Here is an 18805-nt window from a genome sequence, read left to right on the forward strand (position 1 = left end):
GAGCAGATGAGTTAGAACTCGAACGACTTCGATTGCACAGCGTACAGACGCTCCCGCCCAGGCAAGAGTCGATAGCACTGAAAGGGAAGAAACTAGCTTCCGTCTGAACCCAAGCAAACTGCTTGTGGCATTCGATGAAAGAAAAGATGATCTGGATGCTTACTTGCACACAGATTTGAGACAGTTGCCAAAAGCCAGAATTGGCCAGAGGATCAATGGGCCACTGCATTGAGTACGTGTTTGAGTGGCGAAGCACTTAGTGTGTACGGTAGGCTGACGCCAACCGATGCCTCTAATTATGGAAGGGTGAAGGCTGCGTTACTGAAGAGATTTAGGTTCACCGTAGAAGGCTTCCGAGATAAGTTAGGACTGGAACGCCAGCCGATGCGAGACTGCCACGCAATTTGCCGCGCGGCTCAGTCACTATTTTGATAGGTGGACCCGAACTTTCAGAGACTGCACAGGAGTACGGTGCGCTTAGAGAGCTTCTGATCAAGGAGCAGTTCCTCATCAGCTGCCACCCGAGCCTGTCTCTCTATCTGAAAGAAAGGAAAGCTAAAACGCTTCAAGATATGTTGGAATTGGCAGACCAATTTTTGGAAGCACAGGGAGGCACCAATCTCTCCAAGATCAGAAAAGAGGAGCCAGAGGATGCAAAGAAACCGGCATCCGATGAAAGGAGAAACCCTCCGAAGCCTGTTCCGAGGTGTTATCTTTGTAACCGACTAGGCCACCATGCTAGCAGTTGTCGTACCAACTTTACGCGCCCCAACGAGGTTAAATGTTTTAAATGTGGGCGAACGGGGCACAAAGCCGATTCATGTCGCAACGGAGTGAAGGAAACTCCCCAAGCATCCTGTGTGTATGCCCCACCAAAACATCAAGAAGAAGACATAAACGACGGCTTTGTAGAACTTCGAGACGGAAAAAGAATTCCGGTCGTTAATGCGGTGATGACACAACGCCCAGAATTTCCCGATAAGGTAATGCCCGTACTTGCCGGAAAATTGGGAGACAAACAAATCACGGTGTTACGAGATTCCGGCACCAGCACAGTGATCGTGCGAAGGGACTTAGTACAAGACGAGGAGCTCACGGGCGAAACCACTTTAGTTTACCTAGTCGATGGTACGGCTAGGAAGCTTCCTGAAGCCAAGATTGAGGTCGATACCCCCTATTACAGTGGGAATGTCACTGCGCTCTGCATGGACAGCCCACTGTACGACCTAATTCTAGGAAACGTTGAGGGAGTTCGCGCCCCAGACGATCCGAAACCTTTGGAAGAAGAATTGAAGATCGAAACATCGACGATTGAAGAGCCACACGGAAAACCATCAACATCTGACGAAAACACCGCGGCAGCTGTCACCCGAGCTCAAGCAAAGGCTCAGGCAAAACCGTCCCAGCTCCCTTCCAGACCCAATTCCGAAAATAAACCGACCGGGACCCATAACCACGCGAAACACTACTATAGAAAGACCAAGGACAGGAAGTTCAAATTTAAGAACCATTGACCATTAGTGTGTGGTGCAAAGTGTTGTGATGAGTGTGCTGTTTGTTTATGTATCATGTGTTTGTTTGTGTTCTGAAACTACCCTGTCGTAGCTTTGTATACTTTTTTGCTCATGTTATATTTCATATGATTGCCTTGTTACGCGAGATATGTATTTTGTATAGTACAAGTGTAACTGTTACGTGAGAGATGTATTATTGTATAATATAAGTGTACTAGTTACACTAGCGATGTGTTATTGTGTAGTCCAAGCGTACTTGTGTGACTTGTGTTTGTATTCGATGTATCGCAAGTGATGTGTGAATTGTGGTGGACTGATTTATGGACTTACGGACTCGTGTGTAGTGGACTTTTGTGCGCGCTTCTTTTGTGTTTCTTTGAATATTATTGCATAATATTCTTAAAGTGGGGGGCAGTGTCACAAAAGAGCGCGTAATCAAAGCGCGCGCCGAGTGTCGCGCAAGCCAGCGAAAGAACACGCCGGTCCCGCGGCAACTTCAACAGAGGGGGAGAGCGCATACGCCTCAAGCAACCACGCTAACAACGGCGCCGAAACGTCTGGAACGAGGTTCGACGAAGCGACGTTAACCGGAGAGAGAGAGAAAGCACACGCGCGCGCCGAGACTCCTTCTCACCCGGCGAGCCGAGAGAGATAACAACTGCGTGAGCGTGCGTGAACAGCATGAGTCATCATCACCCCCCCTCGAGAATGTTCCGAAAGCAGCGGTCGAAGGTACGAGAAAAGAGTAGAAGCTTCCCAAGCTTTGGCCGTGCTACAGAATCACAACTCCGATCGAATGTTCGAGAAGGACCGTCGACGGCTATATAAACGCCGTGCGAGCATTGTCAGTTAGGAATCCAGGAGTCCAGTGAGGAATTCAGGAGTTGAGTCCGCACCGTGAAGTGATGTAACGTGAAGACCAAGCGTCTGCGGAAGAAGGGGATTCCCCGGCAAGCTAGTCGACGAGTTCTTCGAGCGTCTGCATTTCCGGAAGAAGTTCCTTCTTCGAGATTTGCCTCCAAGTTACGCCGAGATCGTCTGACTCCAAGACCAACCAGCACGGTGAATACGATTGGACACTTAGTGTTCCTTTTCATTTTGTACTTTACGTGTTGGACTCTTAGTGCTTGTCGTGAGTTATTTTCTTGTGTTTGTTAATACCCATCTGATTTGTATTGTGTTGTGTCTAGCCTAAGTGTGCAAGTGTGTGTGTAACTGCCTTGTGGGAAGAATATATTTTGTTGTGACAACTCTGGGCTCTGACTCGGTCTTTGGACAGCAACCGGCGTTCGCTGGCGCACCAGAGGGCCCACTCTTAATTGTCCTTGCTTTCGTGGGATTATTTTCGGAAGCTGATAAGTCGGCTTTGGAATTTAGTCCGGCGTCTGCGCCTCGTTCACCGGGGTCTGTGACACACCTGCTTCTACCGGCGAACTTTCGCTCGCTTCTTGCATGCGTTATAAACGTTGCACCATTCGCCTCTCTCTACGCAGGAGTCCCGTCCCGCTGTCTAACAACAACTGCAACAGCAACCACTCAAGCAACACGCCCCCGGCCGCAAGCAATGGGTCGGCGATGGTGCACACGGGCGGCCTGTCCTCTGAGCCACGCATCCCGGCTCCAAATGCCGTGGTCTCTTCTTCGCCGGGTCCCCTGCGGGTGCCGGACTCCGGCCCGCTCAGTGCGCTGGCCGCTCGGGCGGCGGCGAGCGGAGCCACGGCGCTACTGCCGGCGGCGGCCATCTCCGCGCTGCCGCTGTCCCAGGCGCCGCAGCTGTTCAGCCTGACCACTGGAGCCCCGCACATGATGCACCTTCCGCCAACGCTGACGCCCCACACCACGGCCGTGTCCGGTACGCCGCCGGAACCCAACAAATACGCGTTCGAGGAGCACTACGGGAAGCATGTGAGTATGTCGCATTATGCTGCTACCTGTGTTGTAGAGCTCCACAAATGGGGTACCGCCGTATGCCGCGTTCGCGCCCGGTCGTCCGGCAAGAGTCGCGCAAGATCGAACGGCATCTTGAATTGAGCTAGTTGGTCTCTAGCGCCCTCAAGGGCGCTCGCTTTGCACAAGATGTACTACGCCGCCGCTGTAAGACTGTCGGCTCTGCCAGTGTCTCTTCTTCATACTGGTAATGGACCTTCTTCATTGAAGCTACCACAATGTTCAAGTCCGCACTTTGTACTGAACTGTCTTAACAGCTCGCTGCTTTTACGTCACGGATTTGTTTACTCATTTTTGCAACCCCTGAATGGCACTGAAGGCAAAAAGGTAAAGGAAATGAGTCTGTAGCTGATCGCAAGCCCCTCCGGGAGATCGCGAGTTGGCCCAGTTATGCGTCAGCCGAGCTTGCCTGTAGGTTTCCTGGGGTGTTATTTTGTAAGTGTCCACCTAGTGGACATGTCCATTTCGTCAGCTGTTGAAGTACTGATTGGCAGGGGCGCCTGTCTCCTTCTGACGCGTACCCCCGCCCAGCCAATCAGAACTTCAGCAGCAGACCAAAAGGACACGTCCACTAGGTGGACACTTACAGCGTAACCCCCCTGATCTCATCCATTTTAACTTATCCTTTCCAGTAAGGAAACCTGTAGTGACACTTGTTCCTCAGCGTCACGACACTTAAGCTGTGGATAGATATATATATAGATAAAAAGGGAAGAAAAGGCAGGGAAGTCATCCAGACGCACGTCCGGCTTGCTACCCTAGGCAGGGGCAAGGGGATCAATAGACGAAAAGAAAGCGACACTCTGCTTGGAATAATTCACTGAAACACCAGGAGATGTATGTGCACAGTAGTCGCGCGAGGTGGTGAATTCAGCTACTCCCGAGCCGATCGTCGCGCACTCGGGCGGAAGTCCTATCCCAGAGATAGGCTGAAATGATGCTATTTGGATGCAGGCAACACCTCTTGTTCAATTCTTCTTTGTTATAATTTGTCTGGTTCAGCAATTGCTCGCCTTGGTTAAAAGCCCATTCTACCACTTTCACGCAATCTAAGAAGCGAAAAGTACAGTACAGTACAGCCAAAGCAGACGAGTAAGAAGAAAAATAAAGGAAAAAAAAAAAAAAAGGGCGGGCATTTAGAGGCCACTTGCAGGACGCGTGGGCTGCTTTCACGGCTGCAACTGTGTGCAGTATCTCGAGCGGCAATGCCTCTGACTTTCAGGTGCCTCAGTTCGGTTAGCCCTCATACCGGGTTCGAAGTTCCATTACATTTTATGCACAGCACTCCTTTCACCTACTCGGGATTTCTTGCGGGCTCATTGCCAACGCTGTATACTCTTTCAATACGAGGGAGTTCACAGATCGCTTTCATAGCTTTTAGTTTCAGCTTTTCATTTCCTTTCTCACTTTGTTGAGCTTTATTTTTGGTTATGCTTCACTTGCGTTTGGCGGAAGATAACAGGTTATAAGTCACCGGCAAAGTTGAAGTCAGTGCATTAAGGTTGCACGGCTCTTGCACGCGCATAGTGGCTTTTTTTTTTTTTTTTTTCACAGGAGTTCGCAACACTTCATCAGTGTTTCCGTTATGCAATGTCGAAGCAGGCCGCTGTTGCTCAAGCTCATTTGTCGTTCCGCTGCCGATGTTGAAGTCACAGTTTTGAGAAAAACCACTTGTGCACCGTGATGTGTCTGCGCGTCGAAGAACCACGGACTCTCGAAGTACTCCAGAGTCCGCACTATGGCATAGACCCTTTGTAATGAGTTTGAACATTATCAATCAATCAATTAGTAATCAATCCAATCAATTAATCAATCCAATCATCGCAATCAGGTTGTTGGATCGCAGATCTGAAGCTCGCGCGATTGAAATGAAATACACGAGGTCTGAGCAGGATGAACAGCTCTGCGGTGGCCGTTCGAGGAGGGCTGCAGCGCTGACCGGTGGTAGTGCCACGTTACGTGCGCTCGACGAGCGGCGCGAGCAACGGCGATATCCGGGGGCCGTCGGATCGCGCGGAGCGTTCCGCTGTCAGCTGACATCTCCGCTGGTGACGTGCGCGTGCGCGCGCGTATAAAATCACGAGCGCAGCGACTGCTGTGCCGCTGCCAGCATTCAGGGTCAAAGACCTGTTTGCATCCCAAAGTCTGTGTCGTCGTCTGTCGAGTGAGCAAACACTCCTCCTTTCCCTTCCACACTCGAGGACTGCTGCTGCTGCCGCCTCGCCTATCTATCGAAGAGCGTTTCGTCGCACTATCTCCGACGCTTGCTTCCTATATGCCGCGACACGCCGGAACCCCTATCAGTGAATGACATCGAGAACACACACTCTCTCCGGAGCTCTCGGCGCGCCCTCGGGGTCCTATACATGCCTTATGCCTATGGCGGCACGAAACGTGGTGTTTGTGCTACGGCGATCCACCGGTGTGGTCGTGTTATGATATAGTTCAGGCGCCTGTCTCTATAGTATACACTGGGGACTTACGAAAAGCCGGTTGCCGCTTCTTTAGCATACGAAGGCGTGCAGACAGAAAAATGAGCAAGCGCGGGCGCTCTTGAACAATGATTTGCTTCATGCATTGCTTCGGTATTCCTTATCGCGCGAGTTTTAAGAGCGCATACTACGAAAATATTACATAGATCCCGTGTCTTTGCGGAATGCCCTTAATAAGCATCGGGATAAACATCGGCCGTTATACGTCCCAGAGATAAAGCAAACAGCCTAGATTGCACACGTTAACGCCTTTTATTCATTGTTTTTGAAAACATTAGTAATTAACCAAATCCACCACGTCGAAGAAAGAAACGACTTGTATGGCAGCACACTTGTGCTTTCACGTTTATGACAAATTTTCTTTTTGAGCTTCAATAATGTGCAGCTGATGCATCAGATCGGCAGCTACATACATCAGACCTACCTTGGGCCTCAGTCGCGAACAGAGCCACGAGATGGAATCTTCACATTGACACTCGCTAAAGCTTCATCAAAGCCACTAGGGGCGAACATCCCAGAAAATAAGAACGCAACGTGTTAATCTGTCCCTGCTCGCTTGGTTACGGTGTTCATGATGGTAGTGCGCAACGTGGAACGATATTCAAATGTATGCAGCTATAGAGAAATTTCACATGGTGCGCTTACGATGCACCGTCATGTATGCAAGCTTATCGTTGGGACGCGAAGATTATCATCACAAGTGTTCCATTCAACTTGGGAATTGATGCGCAGCCTAATCCACGCCACACTACGTTCTTTGCTGTGGCTTCAGCCCCATGTTGAACTTGGTATGGGTACTTGTTTGGTTCTTCAAGAACTGCCAAGTCGACCTCGTGTGCCAGTGTCTTTCGCAGCTGAGATGATTAGCTTTTGCTCATTAAACACGCTGCCAGCGGCGGTTAAGTTAGAACGCTTTCAGCCCCTCCATAGCTCGTCGCGTTGCCCTCCCCAAAAGGAGCATGCACCTGAGTGGCCCCGTGGTGTTGCTAGTAAGATGCATGACCACTGGATGGGTTGAAGGAACCTTGTAAAGCTGACAAGCGTGCATTGTCATTATTGATTTTGTCCGAGCCGCGAGGCTTCTTACTTTGCCCGGCGCTTTCTGAGAACGACTGGCCCTCCGGGGCGCTCCCCCTCTGACGCAGTTGTCCATCTCCAACCTGGCCGCCGCCTGGATCAGTGAGCTGACAAAGTCCAATGGGGTAAGCTGTTACTCCTGACGAGCTTTGCTCGCGATGGGGCGAACTATGTTTCTAGGTAGGGCGACGACCCCACAATGGACAGTCAAACTGCCGTAATCCGTATTCTCCCCATACGTGGCAGCATAACTTGGCGGGGGTCTAGACTGCCCAGATATGGCGGTTTTCCCCTGCCGCCCCTCGGCACTAGTGCATGCTCAATCTTTTTTTGGTGCGTCAATTCGATTCGGTTGGATTTATCTGGTGGCACAATGAAAAATGGCTCTGGCGAAGATAAACTGGGGTTGCGTCTGGTTAGCCACCCCAAAAAGGGGAACGAGGAAAAGGGGGATACGAAATGACACCGCATGGAGTTGTCGGGCGCCCGTGCAGGAGTAGCAGCAACGTCCCAAAGCTTGCTCCGCCGGCCAGCTAAGCATCTGAAAAGCCTTCTAAGAAGAGGCTTCAAATACAGCGCTGTCATATCTTTTCAGGAACGTATTCAAAGTACGGTATTTAGCTTCATCACTGCTACTGCCTACGGGGATAGAGAGTTGGTGGAGCATTAATCATCGCGCATCTATGCCACCGCAAAATTATTAATCCGAGTTTTCTTGCCTGTCAAGCTTAAATCATCAGTCTCATCGGGGTACCTTCGGCTTCGAGAATTTTATATTATTATTATTATTATTATTATTATTATTATTATTATTATTATTATTATTATTATTATTATTATTATTATTATTATTATTATTAATTACGAGCCTTATTATCAATATTAACCCTTATATTATGTTTGTTATACCAGTTATGTTACTGCCTGCATGCTGTGACTCAGGCAGTAACATAACTGTAATGTATACGTATATTGACTCATATTTTTCTTTAGCAGGAACACTCGTGCTACACAATACATTTCTAGCCCATTGTACACGGTGTCGCAAGGTGTCACTATCGGCGCTGTTGCTTGTAACGCCTCCGGCACACCAGCGTTCCTTAAAGGCTCATTCACACTAGGTCGACACGACACCGATTTTGGTCTGCCGACTGTTGGCGGCAGCGTTTTCCTTCCTTTAAGCCGTTGGCCGCAGCGTTTTCCGTCCTGTAAACTGCTGTCGGCAGACCCAAATCGGTGTCGTGTCGGCCTAGTGTGAAGGAGCCTTTAGCGGCAACACGCGCAAGTTTCGGCGATAGCGCGCCGCGCCGCATCAGGGCAGCAGCCACTGAATCTAAAACAACGCTCGTAAAGCTTAGGCGACCGATTACGGCACTGCGCGATATGCGTTTCGTGAATGCGGCGCGGTGTTAACGGAGTCGCTCGGGGTGGGGGGGGGGGGGGGGGGTGCAGTGTTCCGAGTCTGCGCTCCTTGCCTATTCCTTGTTTCCGACTGCGCGTTGTTGGGCCGGCCGCTGTCCTTTCGCTCCGCGGGATCGTTGCTGGGCTATCTCCGCCCGTGCGGCCGTCGTTGCAGGATGCTGACGCGACCTCAGCGTCGCCGTTATCGCGCTGTATAATGACGCGGACGAGATAACGAGCGCAGTGGAAAAATAATTCTCCCTCCTCGAAGTCTGTGCTATCGGGCGCGGAGAGCGGGAAAGGGTTGCCGGTTGCGTTTCGCCACGTGTCTACGAGAAAGTGACAGATCTGCTGAAAAAAGTGAGCAGCGCGGATGACTGACTCTATACGCGCAGTCGACGTCTTTTCCGTCGCTCCATTTTGCTGGAACGTATGTTCTCTGCTTTCCCAACAGTGCGAGGCTGCTGTCGTGCCGTCCGAAGTGGCGAAGGATGGCAGGAAGCTGTCCTCGCTCACTTTCTCTAGGTCTACTCACTCACTCACTCACTCACCTCTGTGTCAGGTGCATGTGAGAAAGAACCTAGTTATTGGAAGGCATAGATTTTTGCCGGCGTGTATATGACCGCTGACATGCTGTTTTGCATATGGAGAGGAAAACGCATCCGATGTTCACGTTCATTATTACTGACGTAGGTGCATTTGATAGAAAACCGGGCGCGATATATAAAGTCTCCGCATGCATTGCTTTTCTATGAGTAGCGACAAAAACAGAGCTTTCCTTCGTAACGCCTTGTTCGGTCGCAGTTGCCACGCTTCGCCGCGTTTCAACTGCCAAATGACGCCATTGATTGTAAACACAGTGAAAAGAAACGAGAGGCGAGGTGAAACAGCCTTGTCAATATTTTTGCTTTCTTCCGTAATGAAGACCTGTTGTGAGAAAGCTTAAGGACACTAGCAACGGCGGCGTTGCAAAGGTTGTCAGTCCTCCTTGGCTCTTTCATAAAAAAAAAAAAAAAAAAAAGCTTATCTAAGTACTTTAATCTAAACATGTTCCCAGGCGCTTAGCGACATCGCGTTTCTCACTTCACAGCGTGTCTCCATATTGCTATCGACGAGTGTTATCTTCTCTCGACGTTTTGTTGATTGGCTCGTATAGCTTCTCTTTAGATTTTCTTTTCTCTTGCCCTGCCCACCGCGGGATGATTCTTCCCACTCGAGTCCTTTTTCTCCGGTGTCAGTCACCCCAACGTTTATGTTCTGTTTCGTCGCTAACGATACGAAGCTCTGCCTTGATTCAGGAATCGCGTGTGGCCGCCAGTACCACTTATCTCCCTCCGTACGAGGTCTTCCTTCGTTCAGTGTTGTGTCCGGTGACATCGGTACGGCTGTCTGCTAATGTGACACTGCTTGCTTATTCGGCTTATCTGGAGTCTTTCGCGCCACCGTCATTAATACATTTATTTTCATAGGTGTTGACAGAGCTGCTAATATTCCGTGCTTCATTTAGGCACGGCAGGGAGACTCGCCATGCTTTCTTTTTCTCGGAAGGGGAGCTTTCTGTAACGTTCGTTGCAGGGCACACTCAGATTGCCGTGTTGACCGTCGTTCCCGCATTGTTTTCGAGGTGTTGAAATCGCTAGCGCCGTTTGCGATCTACAGACACGTGTGGCGCAGTACATGCGACATTATTTTTGTCATCTTGCCGCTTTGCGCTGTGCGTAATGGCGAAATAAGTGGCACCACAGCGATGTTATCGGCAGTGGTGGGTGTGTTTCGAACCCGGGGCGCACAATAAGCACGTAAGTTAACGTGTACTTTCTGCGTGCTGAATATTTGATATGCTGTTAGTGAAGCTATGAAGTTGTGTTGCCTTTTGAAAAGTATACACCGTGTATCGTCACCGACACCGTATGTCTCGTGCTCTCGCTTTATTTATTTAGTTTTTTTTTTCATATTAAGAAAGTTTCTTGTTTGCTGCTGCATGGTCTTTCTGCAATGTTTTTAATGCGAGGCATTCTTTACTTCATTCCAGGCACGTTGGGTTAGGTATGTTACTGTCCCGCCTCGTTTCGGGCCTCTTCAATTAAAAGAAATGCGTGATCGAACCTCTTCGTCCCAGTGCACCAACCAGATACCAATAGGTCACGATCGCATGTACACTTTCGTGCCAGAGCCGCCTATCTTTTTGGGAAGTTTAACGCGTGCTTCACGTGCTACTTGCATTCCTCCCTCACGATCGGTTCAGGTCGAACAGGCTTTAACGTTTCTTTGTCGCAGTACAAATGCCATCGCCGTTTTAGATAATCCGCATGCCATAGACGTAGGTGGATAACACTTAGTTGCGGATGACGTCACGATCTGTTTCCTTCGCTTACTCCCGTTCAGTACCTATGTAGAACCCACGGTGTAAGATATATACTCTTTATATCTTACACCGTGGTAGAACCCAACAGTTGGCATGTCGTAAACTCGTGGCGAACGGCCGGTGCAGAAATCATGCCATCGCCGCCTCGCTGCTGTCGTCCCACACACAACTGCTCGCTTCACACAAACACGTTGTTCCACTTGGTAACGCTTTGCGGAACCCCGAACGATACTCGATCGCCTGCTACTTGCAAATTGCTTCCCATACATTGATTCTCACAGTGCGGGCCATCTACATCTTTCTTTTATTCGTTTTTGTTTACAATTTAATGCATTGCAATCAGCCCCGTTTTATAACACTATAGTGTGAGCCATCAGTGTCGGATAAGGATAATGTTAAAGCTAGTTTATTAAGGTTGGAGTGTAGGATCATTAATGGCAGGAAGGTAGGGAGGCCTACCTGAGTGAAGTACCTCTAGCCTGCTCTCCAGGCTGGGGAAGGGGTTTGGGGGAACATCAGAGAAATTCAGTATAAACGTTACGAGTTTTGAGATAGTTTAGTTTTTCAAGTCATTACCGTTAAGCGTTGTGTGCCGTTCTCCGTACGTCGGTCTTGAAAGCTGACAAACCCCGCGGAACGAATTAGTGATGATCGCCAGGTGGAGTACCAATGCTCTTTAATTTGTTGCCACCATTAAAGCACACGGAGCTTCTTTCGGACAAATGAGAATCTCGTAAAATAATCCCACGTTTTGAAGCGATCGCGACGACGGCGGGATGAGTATCGGCGCCTCCGTCCAGTCGCAGCTACACGGCGAAGTATGCGGGGCGCGTCATGTTTCAACCTACCAGCCGCCGTTTCCCCGCACAAGCTGACAACCAGATGCGCTCGTGACTCACATGAGGCAGCAATTTCTGAAACATTGCCGCTTGCCTGATGCTCGGCCTCCTTGGAGAGAAGCCTCGGGGCACTGCGCGGCGGCTTCTCGAAACTTAGCTCACACACGAGTGCCGAGTTGATGCCCGCGGCGAAGCTCGCGGACCGTGCAATATGCTTCGTTTGTATACTGAGCCAGCAACCCTATCTCGCATGTGAGGATGGTAGAGCAGTCTCGAAGAGAGAGGGAAAACGCCGAGGAAGGTGACAAGAGCAGAAGAAAGCGGGCGGCAGCTCGCGGCCGCCGGGGCGTACAGTAAAAAAAGAGAAAAAAGGGGGAAAAAGACAGAAAAGAAAGAGTGAGGTTTGGGGGGGAGGGGGGGTTGTAAAAGTCCGCTTTTATGAATCGCGCGTTTTCAGTCTACATGCCGCACATGTATTGAAAGAGAAAAAGAAACACCGATAGAACATAAAGAAAAGGAGGGGTGTAGTGGGCGCGACGACGCTCTTTGAGCGAAGAGTGGGCGCTGCAAGCGTGTTCTTCGTGCGGCAGAGTTTGCCGTGGCGTCGTCGTCCGATAGTTCTCCGCCGCCGACGATATGCAGTCGTAAATCGAGCCCATACGTCGACCGACGGCACCGAGAAGCCAGAAAGAGGGGCCTCCCCCCTCCTCTTCGCTTCCTTCGAAATGAAGGAATACGCGTTGCTTTGTAAACGTGCCGCGAAAAGCGGCTGTAAAAATCGGCGACCAGGGATGGGCGAGGGCCGCATTAAGAAGGCCGTCGTCGAGCACTTCCCTTCGCCGTCCACGCCTTTGTCTCGCGCCCACCGCGTGTGTGATGGTGCCGACGGCGCATTCAGAGATCGCGGCCTTCTCCTCCGGGGCGCCTCTATTGCCGTTGCATCCCTCGCGTTCATTGCGGGTTAAATAAGCAGAAAACGACCAGTCAAAGGAGATGGGTGCTTGGCCAGAGCCAGGAAAATCAAAAGGTTTTTTTCTTTAAAGAAGGTTTATGTCTCGCATAAAGGGGACGTAACTCGACGCTGCTGCTGCCGCCATCGCAACCGTCGTCAATATACTTGGCGGCACGCTGAAACAAAGGCACTGCGACCTCAGTGCCGTCTGACGGTTCTGGAGTGAGAGCAGTGGCGAACGTGCGCATCAAGGTGATCACTTTTTTTTTTCTTACTCTCTCTCTCCCCCCCCCCCCCTACTTTTCTCGCCTGGCAGGGTATGGAAAGGAGGGGGGGGGGGGTACGTTTTCAGCAACGTACTTCGGCATGAAGTACCAACATAAGGAAGATGGCCCGTTAGTAGTTTGCAGATGCTCCCTTCGGATGACACACATCCGAAGAAGCAAGCTTGGCGTAGGAACAAACAGTGAAAAACTCCGCAAACCCATCGGTAATTTCCGAATTCTAGGTAGAAAAAGGTAAGCCGGTTGGTTTAAGTTCATACCGGGACGTGCCCGTACACATGGTCGTTTCCTCAATTGAACTAGCAAAATTGACCCTGGGGCTTGTGTGCTCGCTAATGGAGAAAAAATGCAGAGAGTCGGTCGGACGGTGAAAGAACACCAAACGAGAAGGAGTGGGATTGAGGCTCGGAGAAATGAAGTTTTCCGAAGAGGAGCCTGAAAGACAAGCTGCCAGCTACGCACGCGCGTCTTCGTCAAATCCAAGGTTGCGTGCTTCGGGATATCATGGCTGCAGAGCCGTCATCTTGCTTGCTTTCGCGTCCATATGGAGGATTCCGTGAGCAAGGTGCGTTGCTTGTCCGATTGGGCAAAGAAAGTCGATCGCGCGCCGTAATTAGAGGTTGCGTCGGGCGGATTAGAGAAGCTCGGCGGTGCCACCGGCCTCAAGAGCGCAGAACGCAATGCGAGTCGCCGGGCAGCACTCGGCGAGGGCTGCAATTTCTGACCCCGCAGCGGCCTGTTTTATGCGATTTGTTTAGTTTTTTTCCTCTCTGTCTTCTCCCTCTCTTTGTCTTCACCAAGGCGGCACGTCTAGCACTGCTGGCCTCTTCTCGGGGAAGGAGGAAGCCGCCACGTAGACAGACAGATGGGTTGGCTAAGTAGAAAACAGTGGCGCCCGTCCTGTCTGGTGCCGGTATGCATCGCTTCTTGTGCGCGCTCTGTTTCTCGCGCTCTCCCTAGCTTTTGTGTTCTTTTGCTTTTCTCGGAAAGAGAGTTGTTGTGTATGCCACCGTTTCCTTCTGAACCCCGTTTTTTTTCCTCGGAAGCAGAAAATCGACATCGTTGTATATAGGCTGGCGCGTACATGTCTCGTGCGGGGAATGGGGCGAGCCACTTTTTTTTGGCTTCGCTTCCGTTGCGCTTCATCGGAAATAGTGAAACGTTAGGGCTATTATAACGGAGCGCCTACATTGTTGTCGCTTTTTCTCGGACGAGCATCTGTTTGGCGGCCCATCTGAGGTTGTGTTCGCGAGAACCGCTTGTGCACTGTGGCTGTCCTGATGGGTCGTGATGAACGGGAGCAAGTTGCGATTGGCGTGCTTTTCGCCTACTTCCGTTTCACAAGCTCACCTAGCATTCGCACCCCCAACTTCCGGCCCACCATTCCCCAATTTTGATGGCGTGGCGAGGATGTATAGGTGGTGATGCGCCTTGTCCGGCGAGACGAACCAGCACATTCGTCAACGTGTTCTTCCGGTACGACTGCGGCACGTTTGTCCTTCGAAAGCAGAGGACGACCCCCGACACGTGCGTGACAACGCCGCCGATGGCCAGGGATGGAAACCCGTCTCAGGACCAGCTGCGTTCCTTCTCCCTGTGTTCTCGTCTGTAAGCCTTCTTTGTGTTCAGTCTTTGCGGAAGCAATCGTTTCTTCTCAAACCAGCTGCTCGGCACCATTTGTTATTATCTTGAGGCACGGGCTACAAAGCTTCGAAAAGTCGTCAGCTTTGTGGTATGCGGTTTCAAAACCTCTTTTAACATGCTGTCAAGCTTGCGCAGTTCTCCACCCACGGACGTGGAAGTTATTCATACAGGGAACATTCGGTCTTTCTTGACTTCTAACTACTGTTGCTTCTTTAGCAGCGCCTCGCGGTAGAAGGCTAAGCAGCGCTGTGACACCTTCGTGCTCATGTCACTCATGACACCGTCAGTGCTCATGACACTGGACCGCAGTGCGGTCCAGCTTTTTTCCGACCCAGATAATCAAGCAAGCATTACCTGACCATACGAATCTCGCGTTCGTGTCCCGTACCTTGAGCTTCCTACAGTGGCGCACCCACGGGGAGGGGAGGGGGGGGGGGTCGGGTGTTCTAACCCCCCCCCCCCCCCCCACACACACACACACACACACACGTCCAGCCCCACCAGTCCAACGTTTACCTTCAGTGCTCTGTTCACAATGTCATTACAATTCCGGAGTTGGCGTGAGGTCGAATTTTCCTGATTAACAAAAACACTCAATCATGCAAAGTGCTTGCCCCCCCCCCCCCCCCCTTCCCTCCCTGGGTGCGCTACTGGCTTCCTAGTTTCGAAAAAGGGTGGTTGTAATGGCGGCTTATCAGAACGACTAAAGTTCTTTTCGATCCTAAGTAACTGCGTCTTTCGTCATTACGCTGTGTTGGGAACTCCTCCTACAGACGCCAATGACGCTGTTCATCATAAATGCATACCGCACTACGGTCACCATTTGTACTCGCATCTTTTCGCACATTCTTCGCGTCTTCTCCAGCCGCTCGGCGGTAAAACCGAATGGTTTTTCGAGAATACGCCGATTAAAGTAGGCAGCAATTAGAGGCTCATGGCAGTGGCGCATGCCTGCATTTCAAAGCATGAGCCAGCCCGCTGGAAGAAGGATCGGAAGCATGGAGGCGGGAGGGCGCGCGCTTTTCAGAATTTTTCTTCTCCACTGCTCTCCCGCTGCGTTGATCGCCCGCGGAACTGCCTTTGTAACCGTTCCTATTGCTTGCTTTTACTTCTTTGCTTTCATCTCCATCTCGCTTTTTCTGCTTTCCGTCGCCCTCCCCGCCGCACTATCATTTTCCCCCACCGTGCGGGCCACTTCTAAGTAGCGGGAAACGCACAAGGAAGCGGCGAGAGAGGGATCGAGCGAAAGAGAAACTGGCTGCCGCCTCTTCTTTTTTTTGAACATCGCGCACCCGTTTCTGTTAAAACGAGGGAAAATATAAAAAAGAGCGTAAGAAGTGCCGCTGCAGCGAGGAGCACGTGCTACGCACGAGACCGCGAAGGGCGGTGCGAGCACATGTTTGCCGTTGTAGGTGAGGGATCAGTGCGGAGGGGACGGGCTCGGCGCCCTCCCGGTCGCGGCTGCGTTGGTTAACGCGGCGGAGCGCGCATTGTTGGGGACCCTCGAGTGGCCTCGAGTCGTCGCGCCGAACCAGTGGCTCTTGCCATTCGAAGCAAGGTGGCGAAGAGAACATTTTTTTCCGAGGCATTAACAAATCGGTTCGCTTCATTGCGCGCTCGTAACTGCCGTTGGAGGCCGACTTGGCCTGACATCACTCGTTACGTATAGCAGCGCAGTTACTCTCGAGAAAAGAGCCAAGTTGGCGCGAGACGAGCGCCGTTCGGCGTCGTGTCTTCTTGGTCTTCAACGGGCGCGCGCTGGAATCTGAGCAGTCAACATTTTGGTTTCCGTGACGTGCGCACGCAGAGCGTAGTAGGATTGGCATATGTTGATTTCATTGGCCGAGTGGTAAAGCAACACAGGGGCTATACGAGAGATGTCGTTGTTGAGGTCGTTGGATTAATTTCGGCCACATGGAGTTCTTTAGCGCGCGCCCATAGCGCTGTAAAGGAGCGTTTGTGCACACCGCCCCCATTGGATTGGAGCCGCCATGACTGGGAATCGAACCCAAGAACTTATTCCGAGAAGCAGAACGCCATAGCTACTGAGCCGCCGAAACGGTTGATGGCATATGCGAAGCATAGTGCGTTATGCCGTTTTCTTTTTTTAGAAGGTCCCAAAATTTTTAAAATTGCCTGTGGCATATAGCACAATTCTAACCGTTGATCTGAATTACTCGATGACGGGGCCATTAGTTCTACAAGAAATCAAAATACTTAATGGAATTGTTAACATAACTACGCTAATTAACTTTTAATGAATTACTGCACATATTTCAATCTACGAATTACAGCCGGTGGTGCGTTGGAACGAATTCTCTAATTCTCTGGACTGCACCAGTTTCCGAGATATTAATTTTCAGGTGTCCGAAAAAAGCATTGACGTTCCAGTTACTTTTTTTTTTTTTTTAAAGGAAACGCCGTTTTACGCATTCAAGCACAAAAGGCAACGCGCACAAAAGCCAACGCGCACATCTCTGTTTTGCACGCGTCAGAGCAGGATGCGCTTTAAAATTTCAAAGTTTAACGCCCCGGAGTTGCAAAGTGGTTATAGCGACACCTTAGTGCAGGGCTCCGGATTAATTTTCAACACCTGGGGTTCTTTCACGTGCATGGCAAAGCACGGTACACGAGGGATGCGAGTTTTTACATTTCTCCCTCATCGAAACGCGGCCGGGATTCTAACCTCGCGCTCAGCAGCGCATCGCCGTAGTCACTAGAGCCACCGCGGTGGCTTTGCCGCGCGCTTTACGTAGCATCTACAGCGAAGGATCTGTGTGCGTGTATCGGCATGTTATCCCATTGGACTGACATGCTTTCTCCCACCCTCTCTCCTTCCCTCCCCCTCCTTTCTCTCGGTCCCCACAGGGCCCCCGCAGTGCACCAGCGGCGCGGGATTCCTTCCCTGCGAGTGTCCCACGGGGGGAGCTTTTTGAGCCGGTAATGGTCGATGCAGCGCCTGCTTGATGAATGACGCCTCTCTTCTTGCCAACTGCCGCGCGTGTCCCGCTCTAAAGTCCTCGAGTATAGATGGGGGGGGGGGGGGGGGGGGGTGCTCGCGGATACTTGCGGAAACTGAGCGACGGAGGCCGCCACGAGGCGAGCCACTTTGGGGAAAAAAAATGGGGAGCCCTCGGGCGGTTCCCGGAAGGCTCGGCGGCCTCGGCATGGCTGGTCTTTTCGCCAAGTTCGAATGGTTTGGATTACTCCTCGCTCTCCTCGCGGGATGCTTCTATGCCTCGCCGTAGACGCGAACGCGTATTCGCCCGTTGTCGGGTACGGCCGCGGGTAAAAGGGGCTGAAGCAGCTTTGTAGTCTTCGCCCTGGCAAGAACATTCTGCTATGGATACGCTATATTCTTCGTTAGTGTGTAACTGGTAGTTATTTTTTTTTTCTTTTCTCTCACGACGAGATGTAGAAAGGCCTCTTAGAAGTATATATCGCTAAATCGCCGTAGATATCAGCGCAGCAATAAAGGTGGCGCGTCTGCACCGAGCGGATGCGTGAGCCTGCATGAACATAGAGTAGAATCATGTAGAAGAGCGCGCCATGTTGCTGTTACTGTTTTTAATTTTTACTTAAGATGAATGCTTCTCAGATTGTTTATGCTTGCTACAAGTATTGATTCGCGAAACCCCTCCCGTTTTGGGAATACTCGCGGTATATTGGTTTTATGGAGCGAGCACAATTGCGCTGAATTGACGTTTAAATTTCAACTGACACCTATCTGGTATTAGATTAATAGGGTGAGATAATAGTTCATTACACCGTACTTCTTAACGCTCTTTCCTTTCTGGTGGTCGAGAGGTAACAATCCCACAGTATATTGAAAACGCTGGTTTAGGACATAAGCAGATGTTTGTATATCACCGCTGGTAGGTATTCCGCAACTACATTACCTGTATTACCTGTAAGAAACGGGCATCGCTAGGTAATGAAATATATTTCCAGATGCATGTTGCAACTGCGTACTCTAACTCGGCTAAGAATTTTCGTATGTCTTTCTAATAAAACTGAAAGTTGGGCGAGTTGGCGTGTGTTCATCCTGTGAACCACAGCTCATTTTCTTCGTCCTTCTTTGTCCTCCTTGCCGTTCGCGCTGTAGTTTACACGATAAACGTTCTATTAAGCAGGAATATCGAGGCTAACGTTAGTTTCGAAATATCCGCAGAATACGAATAATGAAGTACTTAGAATGAGAAGTCATATAAAGCATATAAAAAAGGGAGAAGGATACTGAACAAGTAATTAACGTACTGCGCAAAATGTACGTAGGGCGGGAAGACCGAC

At 50.6% G+C, this 18805-nt stretch overlaps 1 protein-coding gene across 14 annotated transcripts in view; it reads left to right on the forward strand.

Annotated features, from left to right (window-relative positions):
• The window catches only part of LOC119442992 (AT-rich interactive domain-containing protein 3C), a 239803-nt gene that overhangs the window by 94440 nt on the left and 126558 nt on the right, over positions 1–18805 (forward strand). For 2 of the 14 annotated variants that reach the window (XM_049662499.1, XM_049662503.1), the window contains exons 4-5: positions 7099–7155; positions 17384–17455. The exons of 5 other annotated variants lie outside the window; for them this stretch is intronic. In XM_049662499.1, the coding sequence (XP_049518456.1) occupies positions 7099–7155; positions 17384–17455 (129 nt within the window). Of the gene's footprint in view, positions 1–3007; positions 3420–7098; positions 7156–17383; positions 17456–18805 lie in introns of all 14 variants that reach the window. 7 more of the 14 variants (XM_037708099.2, XM_037708100.2, XM_049662508.1 and 4 more) reach the window with 4 other exon arrangements.

This window comes from Dermacentor silvarum, chromosome 2 (genome assembly GCF_013339745.2).
Source record: "Dermacentor silvarum isolate Dsil-2018 chromosome 2, BIME_Dsil_1.4, whole genome shotgun sequence".
NCBI lineage: Eukaryota > Metazoa > Arthropoda > Arachnida > Ixodida > Ixodidae > Dermacentor > Dermacentor silvarum.